At 44.1% G+C, this 16,980-nt stretch overlaps 1 protein-coding gene across 2 annotated transcripts in view; it reads left to right on the top strand.

The window, feature by feature from the left end:
* ADGRL3 (adhesion G protein-coupled receptor L3) overlaps nt 1-16,980 on the top strand; it is a 481,237-nt gene that overhangs the window by 376,628 nt on the left and 87,629 nt on the right. For both annotated transcript variants that reach the window (XM_058838032.1, XM_058838033.1), the window contains exons 9-10: nt 9,788-10,093; nt 11,788-11,891. In XM_058838032.1, the coding sequence (XP_058694015.1) occupies nt 9,788-10,093; nt 11,788-11,891 (410 nt within the window). The remainder of the gene's footprint in view (nt 1-9,787; nt 10,094-11,787; nt 11,892-16,980) is intronic.

A 16,980-nucleotide genomic window follows, 5' to 3' on the forward strand; every position in this document is an offset into this window, starting at 1 on the left:
ACCTAAAATACTTGCTTTCCAGTACTCCTTTTCACTTTCTCGTAAGTTTTTAATGTCTTTTCACTTTTGTGGGCTCAATTCTGAGTCTTAAAAGGTCAATGGGTATATTCTTTGGCTTCACACAAGAAAACGTGCTCACCTTTCAATGTACTGGTCTGAGCAATCCATTAACAAGAATAATCTGAAAGCTGACAGATGTAAAGCTACAAATCAGTATTGGAATTTTTTCCACCCTGGGATTATGTTTTGTTATCTTGTCATCAACCCCTCGGGTAAAAGTCTGAAACTACATCTTGGCCAAAGCTGACTTCATGAGAACTGGTAGCCCTTAATGGTTCAGAGGAAAAATTATTAGGTAAAACCTTCTTTTCTGATGTTTTGGAGGCTGTTCCTTCCTGCCTCTTGGGTTTCTGCAGTGACTTTTCAACTGAGATGACTGGCCATGGCAATGCCTCCAGCCCTGGAGCCTTCAGGGTGGAGATCTGAGCTGCTGAGCATATGAATGAATATTCACCATTGCTACCAGCACCCCAGTGGCCTCCTTCAAATGAAAAATCAGCCTCTGGGACATGGGTGAGAGCTGCTTGCATGCTAGGCTTTTTAGGAGATCAGCATGGACTTGATGTTGCACCAAGCTGCCTGTGTCCAGTACTCAAGTCTGTTAGGAAAAACGTGCTACCCAGTTCATTTCACCTTAAAACACCCTGTATATTGCACAGTTTGTTTATTTGTTATAAATCTGCTTTGCTGAAGTAAATGTGTTTTTCATAATATTAATGGTGTTATCATTGTTGGAGCCCTTTGCTGAAGTCAGATATCTATAAAACAAATTTAGATGCCAGTGATGTAGTTAAGCATTGTTTAGGCAGATCCCTGAGCCAACATGAATACAGCTATTAGAATTGAGCTTTACAATATATTGACGTTTCTACATAAGTAATAAAGAGTTTAGAAAGGGAGCTGAGCAGCATTTTATGTTTTTTTCAGGGAAACTGCTTTACTTCTGAGAGCTGAATATTGATATTCTTACAAGGGAGTTTTGTCAGCTTCATCGGATTGGTTTACGTGAAATATTTTTTTTAGCATAGGCTTCTTTCTTCTTTCCCTCCTTTCCATCTGTGTCTCCAGGGGTAGAAAGCAAACCACTGATAAATTTGGGGAGAGGATTGAACTAATCTGAGCTCCAAACCAAGATATCACCAAGAGGCTGAAGCCATGCCTGCCCTCTGATTTTCAGGAGGGGTCTTGACAGCACTTCCATACCAAGTTGCACCAGGACATGCTCAAAGGATGAGAAAAGGCAGCCTTTCTCACCTTTTCTGTATTTCTGGTGGTTTCGGTGGTCAGTTCTCTCCACAGTTCAGGCTTGTTTCCTCATAGGAACAAGAGTAAACAGAACAAATAAGTGAAATAGAAGCCAATGCAGTCAGAGACTGAGTGGAGCAAATATCCTGTAGAGAGGAAGCACTTTTGGTGGCTTTGGAGAAGGATTTTGGATTTTAAAACAGGTTTGAAATAGCTAGTGGGTAGCAAGAGGAGAAAATAGATGGGTTTGGTGAAAGACAAAAGGTGAAGTTTTGCTGTCAGGTTTATAATTCCTGTTGCTCTAGACTACAGATGTAACGTGTACATGTACCGATGGCAGGACCTGCTCCCAGGTCTCCAGTTCATGTCTGGGAATGCAATATGATCTGCATGCTAATGAAGTCAATCCTAACATGGGTTAGAGGAAGAAGGGTGTGAGCAACCTTTGATATTTTATGGTTTATTCCTTTTCCTCTCTTTGGTTTCAGCTGATCCACCCTCAGAGTTTGTTTACACTTAAAACACTTGGCATCGGGGCTGATTTGGAAGCCCAGTACATGAATGCTGGAGGCACCTCAAATCCCAAGCCTCAGAGAATCTAGGATCAAGGGATAGTGATGCAAAGAGGCAAATTGTAATGCAAAAAGCAGCCTTTGCGATATTAATCTGCCAAGCTGGACAGGAGGAAGTGGGACCAGGCAATTTTCATCCGTCTCTCCCTGACACCCCTTGCACACACGTGTGCTGTAGGGCCAGGGAGCTGATTTCTTCTGGTTCCAGTGGATTGTCTCCTTGGGCTCGGCTGTACTGTGCCCTCTTCCTCAAGATAACAGCATAACACAATCAGGTTTTAAATATTAATATGGAGATCACAGGAGTGTAGCTTGGAAGCACAGAATACTGAGAATTGAAAAGTCTAATCTGTCCTTTTTGAAAGCTGTCCAATTTCTTTTTTATTTACAGCATTTGAACCATTTCACAAATTGGAAAGCAGCTAACCAGCCATTTCACAGGCCGATTATGATATGTTTAAGAAAGTCCAAGGCATTTATCTGAATGCAATTGGCCATCTTGCTGACTAACATCTAGATGGGAGATATTACACACACAGTTGAACAGAGACTATTTGAAGATGATGGTTTTCTCTTATTAAGTTGTGTTTGTAGCTTGCAACTGAAGAAATGTTTTGAATAGTGGTATAAGCTGACTGCCTGTGGCTCTGTATAGGACTCATCACATTGATTGGGTAGATGAGAAAATGCTGGGGTGTGAACAGTCACTTTATGATTCCTGCACTCGATTCCCTTCTTTGCAAATGCAGAGGTGGAGAACTGCTGGAGAGAGACAGGCTCCATCTGGCACTGCCTCTGCACAGTGCACGCAACTTGTTCGATTAAAGATGCAGAAGTGCAGGCAAAAAGTAGGAAACAGACATTACATGAAGCTACATCCGCTGCCATACAGATGGAAAAAAATTAGGTTTCCCTCTTACCCAATACACATGTGCTTGTTCTGCCTGGGAACTAAAAGGTATGTTTCAGCTTGCGTGGATAGAGCATACATGGTTTAATTAATTTAAAGATAAAAAAACCCCAAAAGCTGGCAATCCCAGCCTCCAGTAAATCTCTTAAAGCTGTAAGTGTGTAGTGCTCACGTGTCTGCGCTCTAATGTGGTCTGAATGAAAAACTGACAGCACCTGTTACTGAAATCAAAAGTGATTTCTCTTACAATGGGATGCTGGGGAATTCCTTCCAGGCTTCTCTTTAATAGAGTTTGAAGGATTCAGGTTGGAAGACAGTGCATAAGATCTGCACCACTGGCTCTGATAGATGTGAATCATGCCAAGGGACAGTGATTGTTTAGGAGGTTAGAAGTTCACTCCATACATTCACTAATAATATGCAGCTGGTATGTCCTTAAAAAAAAGATTGTATGCTTCTTTTTTCCCCTGTGTGAAACCACATGTGGATTGAAAAAAATAAAAATAAAAATAAAATCAGATTTTATGCATCCAAATCCAGAAATTCAAAATAACTTCAACCACATCTGACAGTATTTTTGAGAACTAGAGTGAATTGAACTAGAGTGCCTAAAAATATCCCTTGAACTGAACTCTAAAAACAATTAGATTTGTCCATTTGTAATAAATCCTGATCTACTGTCTATTGGATCATCTCTTCTGTAATCTTTTCCTGTGGGCATAGTTCATCTGCATTTCTAAAAGCATTACAGCATGATGTTGAAAGAAATGCTCAAATTTTTTGTGTCTTGTGCACGATGGTCCAGTTAAATTTCTACATTCTGCATTCAGAATCAGTTGCAAAGTCTGGAACAAGCAATAGGGAATTAATAACCTCAGTGGATGGTTGCCAGAGGGTACAAGAGGTTCACAAAGGTGGATTTGACAGAGGTCCTTCTAATCTTCTGATAGAAGAGGACCATGGTGAAGACAACAGGTGATGTTCCTGTGCTGTACCCATTCATTTCCTGGTGTTGCTAGATAGGTGCTGTAAAATAACAGTTAAAATATTGTCTGATGTCTCTGAAGTTGCATATTTTAAGCAGGATCAAGTAGTTTCTTGGAGAAGAATGGGTCAGAGAGAGAAAAAAAGAAGAAAATAAAGAAGTATCTTCTTTTATTCACATGACAACTAAATTGGGGACCTGACATTAAGAGCTGTTTGGAGACAGAAAAAGTATTAAGTGCTGACACATGCACACCCCCACAAAAGTCCCACAGAAGCATAAAAGTTGATATTTCACGAAAATGCAGTCAGCCTGCTGTTTGGGTTCTTATTTTTTCAGGCAAAACCTAGAAATGTGTAATAATAGCAAAAACGATTTTGAAAGAACAACCTTTCTGTAGCTGTCCAGCACGTGTATTGAACTGTTGATCATTGTCAGAAATGAAGATTTTTGAGTCAAAAGGGCTCTGGTAGGCATACTTCTTGCCTGCTGAAAGTCAGTGCATTCAGTGGCTCTTTGAATGCATTACCTGTCTTGCTGAGAGTGGTGCTGCAGTGAAAAGGATGAGCTGGGGCAGTGTGAGTGAACTTGAGCCTGTTGTGATGATTTCGCCCACTTTGGCTTTCATTCTTTGCTGTTTAATGTTAAATGCTGAGACTGAGACCCAGAGGAAAGTCCCAGTGTGTTAAGTGATTGCAGCTTGAAGTGCCTTGAAACAGCTGAGTCTGTACCATGTCTTGGGCTGCTGCTGTAGGTTTCCTCTTAGTACAGGAACTCAGCTACCGCCCATATCCATTGCAGCATCTGCCCAAGCCCAGCAGAGCAGCCATGTGTGGGCACAGTAGCCTCAGGCACAAAAACTGATCCCCTGCTAGAAGAGGTAGGAAAAAAGAAAATGCAGAAAGTGTTTTTCCATTTGTCAGCTGTCCACAAGGGAATGGATCTTCCTCCTCTCAGATGCAGGATCATCCTCCTCTGCTTTTCCTTGTTACCTTGTGTTAGTTAAGAGGGAGGAAAAGTAAGATCTGTGTATCATACTTCATGTGCCTTTTCCAGGGCACAGGGCTATGTGCAGTTGGGTTGTTGAAGACAATGTGCCACGTTGAGCACAGTGGGGCCACTGCATATGAAATCTTTCCATCAATGGGTTTTGCAAGCCTTTTGTCAGTGTCAGTAAACAAAGCTCCACAATCCCAACCACCCCAAAAACAGTGTGTGAACTTATGTTCACACACAGGATTCTGGCTCAGCTTCCCAAAATAATGGCATGTGTGAGCAGAGGGGAGAACTGTTCAGATGTTTGATGTGAGGCCGACTTGGCCTTCGCCTGCAGTAAAAATAAATCATAGTTGCTCTCAAACACGTGGAAGGAGCTGTACATAATTTAGGGGCTAATCTCACCTTGTCAATTCTCTGGCCTGCAGCTCTTGAGTGGCACCAGCATGTGGCTTTTGGTCTTCCAGCAGACATTTACCATGAGAAGGTTTTGTAGGGTGATGTCTTTAACATAGGCTCAGTGTAACTTTGCAATCCAACAGTGTATTAATGAGTTGGTGCTGTCTGTGTGGGTGCTTCTTTTCATCATCTTTTTCTGTCACCTCACATGGAGTTCTTAGAAAAAAAACACAAAAAAGCAAGGAAAAAAGGCAAAAGAAAGTGGGAATATATTTACTTTCAAATATTACTATTTTTCTAGGGAGTTCCAGAAGATGTTCTGAAATGCATTTGAAAATGCCTGTAGAAAATTAATTCCCATGAGATGCATTTATGTGACAGGGAAGAGAAAAACAGCTGTGATACAATCCTCCAATTGTATTAGGTTTGTGGGGTTTTGTGCTGCTTCTTTCACAAGGCATGCCTAAACCTTCTTATTTGCTATGTAAATACAACTTGCACCATCTTTCAGTAGAAGAAGAAATGATAAAAGAGACGCTGTAAGCAAAGGATGCGGTTGCCAAATATGAAAAGGGCAAAACTACAGGCAGGGAGGAAAGGGAAGGGAGCTCCAGGTTTTGTGCTTCTCACAGCCTTCCCAACTCCTGCAGTGCTCCATTTGCCTTCATGCAGCAGCAACATGTGTAAATAATCCTGCATGGAATGTGGTTGTGCTCAAGAGAATGCCGGCATTGCTGCTGTTGAGCTGCTGGATTAGTTGTACCTCACTTGGCCAGCCCTGCTTTAGGTGCAGCACAGGGAGCAGACAGGGCCTTCTGGCTGCCAGCACCCCATCCCATCTCCTTGAGGGTCAGGCTCAGGAATGCAGAACTCGCCAGAAAGTGAAGTCATCATGGTTTGCTTGGACATGGAGCGTGGAACTTGGAGTGCAGCCTCTCCTTGCGATTACGTGAGCAAGTGCTGGCTCGTAGCATGCAGCCAGCAGGCTGAACCTTTGGATTGTGACCCCGGGGGGACAGCTTGATGGATGTCTTCTGTCATCCCTTACCTTGCCAAAGCCAGTGAGCCTCACCCAGGAAATCCTCTCTGCAATTTCTGCTCCAGGGGCACCTAGTTACCTTCATTCATGGGACAGAAAGTGCATGATGTCTCTTACAAAGTATTATTGAGTACACCATGTCATTGGCTGGAGACTTAGGTGCCAAAATTAAAAAAAAAATGAGAGATAAGGTAGAAAATAACCCTTCTTGCAATCAAAGCTGCTTTTGTTATAGGAAAACACTAGTCAGAGTCATTTGGAAGCACCAGGCAGAGGTGAGCAGCCCATCTAACCACGTGGTTGTATCACATGTGGTGCATTTTCCTTGTGACAAATAAAAAGTGCTGGTCACTTGTCATGTCACTACTTTAGGAAAGGGGAACAGAGAGAAATGGGGGAAAAGACAATCCATTATTTATGTGAGATTTTTTCCCTATGAGCAAATCCCTACCATGATTTTCCTTCCACTAAGCCAAAATCTGCCTCCACAAGGCTGAGCTCTGTGTGGAGGTTGGGAAATAAAAGAGAGAAGGGAAAAACCTAAACATTTCTATTTTCTTGCTAGTTAAATGTGCCCTGAGTAGAGAGAGGCTCCTCTGGGAGTTGCAATTGCTCCCTTGTGGACGCTGGAAATGTTTTGGGGTTTGTTTTTTATATGACTGCAGCTCTAATCTCAATGATGGCAAAACTTAGTCTTCTGCTATTACTGCCAGCTCTCTAGATAGAGCAGGGAAGAAAAAAGTGAAGTATCACTTTGGGGTGTTTCTGGGGAAGAAATGTTTCCACAGCCATAAATTGCTTTCTTGGGAGCACTGAAAATTCCTATTCCAGTGCTGTGCTTTGTGGAATCAAAGTCAGCAAAGTCTTGGATTCATAACGAGTAAAAGCTGAGTCTTACCTAAAACCTTTAAGGTCTTGATATGGCAATTCATGGTAAAAACAAACAGTAAGAATAAAATAATTAAGTTTATACATTTCTAGTTGTGGTAGTGTTGGTGTTTTTTAAAAGTGCTTGTCTTGGAGCAAAGATTGTCTTGTGAAACATTATCTGAAGAATCCCTCTGTTGAAGCAGTGCTGCAGTGCTGCTTTCCCCAAAGTTAAAAATTCACAGTTTATTGGTAGCCTGAGATAATCTGGAGGTTTGATCTCTGTTCTGTGCTGTAGGATTTAGGTGCTTTTGCACAGGTTGCAGTCTCTTCGTGGTTTTGCTTGGATTTGAGAATCATTTATATGTAAATGATCCTGATCCCCTGTTCTTTTCCTCCTTACCAATTAACTTGGTTTTTGAAGCACACAGTTGTGTGAGCAAAATTGGCAAGTGGTGCTTCCTGGTGAAAAACTGGGTGGTGTTAGCATGGTGATCATGATTTCTGGAGCTCATTACCAAATTGACTCTTTGAATAATCAAACCTTTGAACTCAGTGCAGTGGTATCCCATCCGTCTCACTCCGTTAGGCAACTTCCAGGCAGCTCTTTCATGTCATCTTACAACTTGTCCTATGTAAATGGTGGATGTGTTTATTTTCAAAAGCACCAAGAAAGCCCAGTGGAACAAGAAAAAAGTTGGAAGAACAAGCCCTCAAAGAGATTTTGACACTGGTGCCAGGGGGTTTATGAAAGATAAAACAGCTCATTTTTTTATGGCTAAAGGAAAATGCCATTAAATCCCTTGTGCCTTACTGCTGCAGTAAACTTGCCTGAGCTATTCCAAAAACAGCATGCCGTGGGATATTCAATGATTTTCAATGAAAACTAGGCTTAAAAATGCAGATCTCCTGTGTGTGGATCAAGGAGAGCTCCAGGGTGCTCAGTATATGTTTCTATACTCTCCCACATGACTATAAGAATTATTTTAAACAGGGTTTGCTAGCTCTGACTTTGAAACTGAATCCACTGTATCTCCTCAGCTCCTTTGCACATGGCACAGGCAATTTTGCAGAAGGGAAATAACTTGTTATTGCAAGAGTAAATGGAAAAAAATTTTATAGGTTGCCATCTACCAATCTAATCTATATTATGAAGAAATAAAACATACTTGTGGCAAGTCCTGCTGCAGTAAAAATGTAATATTTGCTGAAGTTCTCTACAAATTTTAGTCCTCCCTGTACCATCAGAGGGAAATCAATGCTTGGTGACCTAGTGCATCTTTGAGCAGAAACTGGAAGAAATCTGTCAGGGTCTGCATGTTTTTGCATTGTATTTTTCAGAGTTGATTTAAACTCAGGGTTCATGGTGAAGGGGAGGTGGCAGGAGAAGGCTGGAAAATCTGATCACTGAGTGCTGGAGACCTGTTTTCAGATTAGTGTCCTGGTGCTTAGGTGAGCTAGTGTAGAAGCTCCATTTCCTGTTGCTGGACATGGAGCAACAGTGACTGAAGGCTTTTTGGATGCTGGAAGAGGTGGGATGGTAGTGAGATGTTACAGCATGAAAATTAAAGTGAGAATGGATCAGACAAGCCTTTTCATATTGCTTCCTCAGCCTCAACCTTTTCTCAGGCAGGGATTGAGGGGGCAGTTGTGAATATCTGGCATTTAACTGGAGTAAAAGTCTTATGCTGAGAGAAGCTGGAGGGTGCTTATCTTTGAGAGAGGTAGAGGGGATGGGAGCAGCAAGCTTTTTCACGAGCTGCATGTGACGTGGCAAGACAGGGGTGATGGGGGAGCAGCTGGGGGCAGCCTACTTCAGCTTCCCCACCTGATATTTCAGGTCAAGCCATAGCCAAATCCCTATGAAGCTCCAGTCTGTGCAAGCACCTTGGTCTAAATAGGAGGTTAAATAAGGCAATTGTAAGGTGGGCATCCCTCGATACTCCCCGCACACTCAGTACTTGGTGCAGCTATTGGATGCATGGATGTACAGTGGGTTAATGCACTTCTAAAACATGTCCCCCACCTCTTGCTTCTTCAGTGCTCATTGCAGGTTTTCAATGAAAAAACTGAGCATTAAAGTCTTGAGGATCTGTCTGGGCTGATGTGCACTTCTGCTTGTGTCATGTGGCCTGCAGATCAAGGGGGCAGGCATTGCTCTTGGGATGGAGCAGCAGAGCACCAACCTCAGAGAAAATTGATGGCTTGCTCTATAGTGCAGCCTTGTGTTCATCCCTCTGTGCACTTTTGATTTTGGGAATAGATTTGTGGTTTGGTTTTGTTGTTTTGGGGTTTTTTTATTACGCCATGGAAGACATTTTTCTGTCCAAACCTGACCCTGTCTGGGTCTTCAGCAACACTTAACAATTAAAAGCACTTCTGTACTAGGTATTCCCTTAAAGATGGAAAATTAGATTTTTACATTAAAATACCAGGAATGAAAATGGTGAGGGCATAAAATGCTGCTTTATTTTCATCAGATGGTAGTGTTTCTGGAAAAGCAGTTGTTCTCCAGTGGTCATTGCCCCCCTGTGTGCTTCTCTCACTGTTTGCTCCAGCTTCTCTCTGCAAGGCGGCTGTGCAAAAATCCTTGCCTTAGTCTTAGCTCCAGTCACACCCTGCAGGGCACTGGAGTCATCAGAGGGGACATCCTCAGGACCTAGGCTTGAGTCCTGTTCCCTTCCTCTCTCTAACCAGCTCTGCCTTTGTTGCAGGAGTATCGACATCGGGGGCTCTGGGCCCGGGGAGCACCACTGCCAGCACCACGCCGCGCCTGGCCACCAGCACCACCGGCCGCACCACCACCACATCGGCCTCGGGCAGGAGGAACAGGAGCACCAGCACCCCGTCCCCCATGGCCGATGTCCCCGAGGAAATGACCACGCACCTGCCGCCCGCCTCCTCCCAGCTGCCGCCGGCCGGAGCCGAGAGCTGCGACCCCATGGAAGCCCGCGACATTATGTGGTCCCGGACCCGGCAGGGCCAGGTGGCAAAGCAGCCGTGTCCCTTGGGCTCCATAGGTGAGTCAAGGGCTGAGGGGACACAGCAGGCTTCTCCACTTCCTGTGACACCTTGTCAGTGTGCAGCCTGTACTAAAAAACTTGTGGGGCTGTGCTTGATGTGCTGGAAGAGCCTCTGTTTCCAGAGCGCCTTACCTGGTTTTGCCTGTCTTTGTCACCCCTGGGCCCACTGACTGATGTGTTGGTGGCTAATTCTTTGCTTGTTTTGCTAAGAGAGAGGACAGGGGAGGAAATCAACCAAACTTGTGCTTTGAAGCTCCTGAAGCATTGTGAGTGATTTTTTTTTAAACTGCAGCCAGCATCCAGGGTGATCAGCTGGGAAAATGTGGCAGGGGGTGGGGGAGAATAAAGCCAAATCTTTCAAAATGGTTTATTGCTTATTGGATTTTGCTCCTTTTCTTCTGCTCTTCCCGCAATTGTTTTCTTGAAAAATGTTGCTTTTGGAAATTTTCTGTTCAATTTGAAACATAATCGCGTTAAGAATGGGTTTTGGCATATGCTTCAGTTTGCTATGTTTTAACAAATGCAGTTTTCTAAAAGTAGTTATTTTTCATGCTTGTCTTGGTGTCCAGCCCCAAAAGCTCACTTTCAAAGCAGAAATCTTAAAAGTGGAGGAAATTGCCTGAAAATGAGGGTTGAAGGGATCTGACTTGCAGGGGAGAGACTGTGTTAATTCTCCACTCCTGGAGAGCCATTCACCTGTGTATATTACAGAGTACTGGCTCACTCTGGAACTTGGTGAGGACAGACTGATAAAATACATGTTAAAGTATGATGAGAATGGAAAGGTATCAGGGGTAAGAATAGGTAAAGAACATTTTTGCTGTCTTTCCTAGCCCTCCTTGGTAAAATTAATGCAAAAAGTATAATGTGATTCCCAGAGAGGGCAAAGGATATTCTGAACCAAAGCTGTAAAAAGGAAAAGAAGATGAAAAAGGAAAACGAAGGCTGGATGCAGAGAGTCCTTTCCTAAGCACTAGAGCTGAGGACTGGATGAAAATAACTAAGGAATAGAGAATAGTTTAACTTATGGATAGGGGATGGCCATAAGCCTTTCCCATCTATAATTTCAGTGATTCATGCAACTTTCTAAAAGCTGTGATATATTAACAGTGGTGCGTTTCTCTTTGTCTGAAAAGGTCTGAGGCATTTTGTTGTCTTTTCCAGCAGGGATCAGGCAGCTCTTCCCAAACAAAACTCTCCTCTAAAGTCCCTCTTGACAGTTGGGGGCTGACAGTAAACCCCAGCATTATATCTTGGCTTTTGTAGTGTTCAGACTTTTGTGTGTTTCCAGCCAAATGTTGTAATGATGATTCAGAGCCATAAAATAAGCAGCACAGAAGATGAGGCACAGGGTCTGATCCCAGATCACCAGTGGTGGGGCAGAGTGCTCAAGGTGCTGGTTCAGTGTTTGAGATCTACTTCTGGTTTCTTAGTACCTGGCAGCATTCCTGCAAGTCCTCTGCCTGTAAGTGCTGTTTGCCAAATTGGAAATAATATTCCTGCACACTGTCTTAGGTCTTTAATGTCTTAGGGCCCTTGAAGGACCAAGATGGGAGATTAAGACACTGAGATGACTCAGAAGTGTCCTAATCAAGATCTGAGCATTAATAAGCTCCCAGAAGCCTTTGACACGGGCTGCTGGGGACAAAATGCAACCAGTCACACTGAACACAGCGACTTTCCTATTACAGGTGTTGCAACTTTCCGGTGTCTTGCACCTGATGGTATCTGGGAACCCCAAGGACCTGATCTTAGCAACTGCTCTTCACCCTGGATCAACCACATCACTCAAAAGGTAAAGCCTCTCCCATGCTGAGCTCTCTGAATCTGCACAGTGACCTTGATCAGCCTCCTGGTTTTCACACAAGGAACTCAAAAGGATCAACAGTCACACATAAAGCATGAGCTGTGCACAGTAGCCAGGAATTGCAAGGAGAAAGCAAGTGTCTCACGGAAATTAAGGCAAAGAGGGTAAGGGAAGGCAAAGGAGAGGGACTGGAGAGTGGAATTGAGCTAGAGTGAATGACATTTCTTGTTTGTGGCAAGAAAAGGAAGAAGAGGGAGGAGGACGTGGGTGGACATATGGAAAGTACTGAGTTGTTGAAAAAGGAAACACCCTTTCATGCATCCTCAAGCATTTTTTCATGTCGTGCAAGCACAGGATAAACCCCACAGTTAAGACATTTTTACCAAAGAAAGGCAGGCTCAATGTGAAATGTTTGGTTTGTGCCTCTGACTTTCTGTTTTTAACTTCTGCCCAAATTATAAAAGAACTGGTGGAAAACAATGCTGCAGTAATGCTTATCTTTTGACTCTTAAGTCCCTTGATGAATGTTTTCTAGCACTTCATCATTTATCAGTGTTAAAAGTGCATTAACATGTGACAATAGAAGTTCAAGACAAGCAGAGCTTATTTGGTAGCAATATGTTGAGCATTTTTGTTATTAATGCACAATGGTGCTTTCAGCTGATTTCATTACAAACAGAGACCAGATGTGTGTTTACGCCACGGAGTCTGTGGGCTGAATCTTTATTATAGCAATTTGTGGGGATTTATTCACTCCTTCAGCCAGAGTGAGCGGGTCCTGGCATTGCAACTGAGCTGTGCTGCCACACAACAGTGAGACAGAGCTCCCAAAGAGCCGCTGCTCACTGGTCAGTGGGATGGGGTCACCCCACAGACAAGACTCTTGGACATTTTCCCCTCTACCCCCGTCTAAACCAAGGCCTAACAACCTTATATCCGTGCTTATACCCATCCCTCCACAAAGGAAAATGTCAGTTAACGTGGGGCTGCTGTGATACAGCACAGCCACTGCAAAGCCCCTGGTCCTTCTGTCCCTCTCCTGCCGTACACCCAGCGAGCTGATGAATACAGGCTGCCTTTGCTGGCATTAGCAGCTGTGTACAGCTCTTGTTTTATGACCTGCGTACTTACCCTGGAGGGGTTAATATTACTTACTCCAGCCATAATTCACTCAGGCAGCTGGGAGACCTCTTGCTGCTCGGTGAAGATGACTAGGCCGTTAGCCATTAGCAGAGGGAAATAATAGCCTGCACTGATGAAATCTCCATCAAGGTTAGGCTTTTTTTATTTGAAACCCTAGCTATCATTTGCGTAACAAATGAACCCCATTTAATTTGTTACGTGCTTTCAAAGCAGGCTAAAATTGAACAGGCAAGTTTTCAGAAATGCCCAGCAGGTTACAACTGGGACTAGATTTATTTTTTTATTTTTTTTTCTGAAGGAATTTAGTTATGTTCAGCATTGAGTGCCTTCTACCAGTCGCTAGAAGGACTTGGGGAAGCTATGAGATGACCCTGGATCTAAGCTTTTTGCCTGAGTGGGAATTCATTAGGATCTTGAGATATGTGACCCAGCCTCAATGACAGCTGTTACAAAACATCAAGGAGTGACTTTTGAGGGGAAAGGCTTGCAAGGCTCGCCTAGGGGTTTGTTGGGGGTTGCAATCATTGAAACATTTATATTGAAAAAGACCGCTAAGATCATTGGGTCCAACCATTCACCCAGCACTGCCACATCCACCACTAATCCATGTCCCTAAATGCCATGTCTACATGTCTTTTAAATCCCTCCAGGAACAGTGACTCAAGCACTTCCCTGGGCAGTCCATTCCAATACTTGACCACTTCTCCTAATATCCAATATAAACCTTCCCTGGTGCAACCTCAGGTGATTTCTTTTTGTCCTATCATTTATTACCAAGAGAAGAGAATGACACCCACCTGGCTACAACCTCCTTTCAAGTAGTTGTAAAGAGGGGTAAGGTTGCCCTTCTCTGGACTCACTCCAGCACCTCAATGTCCTTCTTCAGTAAGGGGCCCAGAACAGGACACAGCACTGCAGGTGAGGCCTCAGCAGTGCTGAGTACAGAGGGACAATCCCTGCCCTGCTCCTGCTGGCCACACTGTTCCTGATCCAGGCCAGGATGCCATTGGCCTTCTTGGCCCCCTGGGCACAGCTGGCTCATGTTTTATGCTGGGCAGCTTTCCTGTTGCCCTTCCCCAGCCTGCAGTGCTACATGGGGTTGTTGTAAGCCAAGGGCAGGACCTGCACTTGGCCTTACTGAACCTCGTACCATTGGCCTTGGCCCACCGATCCAGCCTGTCCAGATCCTGCACATGCCACTTGAGGGGGCACTCAATATGATTTGCTCCATGATATTGCATCACATTTTCCACTTCCAGCCCACTAGGACACCCCTAGTTAACCAGGACTACTGATAAGTGATGGAAAGTGGCTCAGTAAGCTCTTCTGCCAGTTCCATCAGTACCCTTGGGTGGATCTCATCCAGCCCTATAGACCTGTGGATGTGTAAATGATCTATCAGGTCACTGACCCTTTTCTTCCTGGGTTGTGGGGGTTTTCTTCTGCTTCTCATCCCTGTCTTCCAGAGTGCTGGGTACCCTGAGGACAGTGGGTCTTGCTGTAAAAGACTGAGGCAAAGAAGGCAGTAACTACCACCTCAACTGTTTCCTCATTCTTCGTCACTGTATTTTCCCCATATCCAATGGAGAGTCTCCATAGCTCGCCTTTTGTCATAAGTGTATCTAGAGAAACATTTTTTATTGTCTTTTTTTGGCAACAGATAGGTAAAGTTCTATTTGAGCTTTAGTCCTGCTAATTTTCTCCATGTATAGCCTCACAACATGCTTGTAGTTCTCCTGAGTTACCTGCCCTTTTTCCAGAGGCCATAAGCTCTCCTGATTTTATTTTTTTTTTTTTTCTTACTCCAGCCAAAGCTCTCTGTTCAGCCAGGTCAGTCTTATTCCCCACCAGCTCACCTTTTGGCACATGGGTATATCCTGCCTTTAAGATTCAGTAGGCTCCTTACAGTAAATACAGTTTTAAATTACTTATGAAATAACCAATAGGCATTTGGTTTCCCTGATCAAGCAAGAAGCTTGAAAATCATCAATCACTGCACTTAAAGATGGGGACTGATTCATCCATAAATCAACCACTGGTTTCTAACATCCCTGCTGTGGATGGGATGCTTCCCAAAGCTTGTAGATTTGCTCCAGCACCTCTCTGAAGATGAAAAAGGAGCCTTCCTCCTCTAAATCAAACCAGCTTCTAGTCTTGCTGCCGTGGGGCCAGCTAGAGGGAGCAGTATGCCAGCTGTGCTGTGAGGGCAGGGCTGGTTACACCCTGCAGCTCAGCCCTCCTGCATCCCCAGCTCTCTTGGTCACTCAGCCCACTGCAGCTGCAGCACAGCTGACAAAATGGGTAAAAATACTTTCTTGTCAACCAGCATTCATACCTGCTCAGCGTGTCTTCGTTCCTAATCTGCTTTGTCTCCCGAAAATCTGTCATCTGCTGAATCCAAACTGCTCATGAAGAACGGTGATGGGTCCCCTGGAGGGATTTCAGCCAAGCCAGAAAAGATGGTAGGGAAATGCTGTGCTCACTTTCATATCTGTGTAGTGAAGTAAGAATGATTACTTACTTCTCTTTCTCCTGCTGTGCTCAGACTGTAGATTGGGTGTTTGCCTGCTTGCATCACGGTATTAGGTTTTACAGCCATTTCCTAGCTTCCATTAGAGTTATTGTGCTTGATGGAAGATCAGAACAAATGTTCTCCTCAGTAATTCACTGGCCTCCTGACATTTACTTTAACTTTATTGTTGGTGCCTACCATGCCCTCGTAACGGACTGGGAGAATAAACTTGCCAGTGCGATTGAATTATGCACTGCTACCTGGGTTATTTCTAGAGTCAAGCAGCAACAGGAAGCAAAAAGGTCAGCTTTGGATACATTGCATCATCCTGATCATGAGGTCACACGATCAGTCTAGGCCTGTTTGTTTTGCTTCTTGCTTTCATCAATGCCATCCTTAGCTCAGCGTGTGACTTGCCTGAAGACATCTCTTCTTTGCTGCAGCTTTCAGCTGTGGATGCTGTCTGGGAGGACAGGCATTGCTATGCTAAGCCTCAAGCCTCTGGAAGAGAAGAAGCCCCTTTTGTAGTAGGACAGAAAAAATTTATGCCCTTTACAAATGCACAAAAAGCCTCAATCTGTAAATCTAAAGCACGTGCACCCATGCCCTCCTAAGTGGCCTGGACCATGAACTCCCAAAGAGCAGGTGAACCTTAGGATTCGTAGCACCTTCCTGAGCTCTTACAGATCTGCTTGGGTGTGTGTTTCAGGGAGAGTGTGGTTTTGTGGAGGACATCCCCACATCATCGTGTCCAGGTATGAGGGTGCAGGTGCAGTCCTGATGAGAGCATGATGAAATCCTCCATCCAAATTGCGTTGGGCTGTTTTCAGAGCACCATCGTGAATTGGATGGAGCTGATGACACAGGGGATGGCTTATTAAAGGGTCATTAAATGCAGTTTAACTTGGTTGAATACCATGTTTCAAAACCACTTTTTCAGTGTTCTTTAGGTCAGCTGTATTCTGTGGAGAGCATTGTCTCTTCTCCCAGGCAGCTGGCAAAAGGACAAGAGCTGTGCCAGGGGGGGTTTAGCTTTTTGTATCAGGAGGCATTTCTTCATAGAAGGGGTTATTGGGCACTGGATTGGGCTGCCCAGGGAGGTGGTGGAGTCACTGTGTCTGGAAGTGTTTCAGGAAAGGCTGGATGTGGTACTCAATGCCATGGTCTAGCTGACATTTTGGTGTTTGGTCATAGGTTAGACTTCATAATCTTAGAGGTTTTTTCCAACCTAAATAATTCTGTGATTCAGAAAAAAAAGAAAAAAGAAAGGAAGGGGTGATAGATATGCTCTGACTCTTTTGTGTGAATGCACACATGTATATTGAAATTCCTGCCAGGGAAGGAAAAATGCCATGAAGGCTTTGCAGTGTCAGAAGTTAGCCCACAGCCCCTCTTACAGCCTTGCTACCTGAATGCTGGCAG

Source organism: Poecile atricapillus, chromosome 4 (genome assembly GCF_030490865.1).
Source record: "Poecile atricapillus isolate bPoeAtr1 chromosome 4, bPoeAtr1.hap1, whole genome shotgun sequence".
In the NCBI taxonomy this organism is placed as follows: domain Eukaryota; kingdom Metazoa; phylum Chordata; class Aves; order Passeriformes; family Paridae; genus Poecile; species Poecile atricapillus.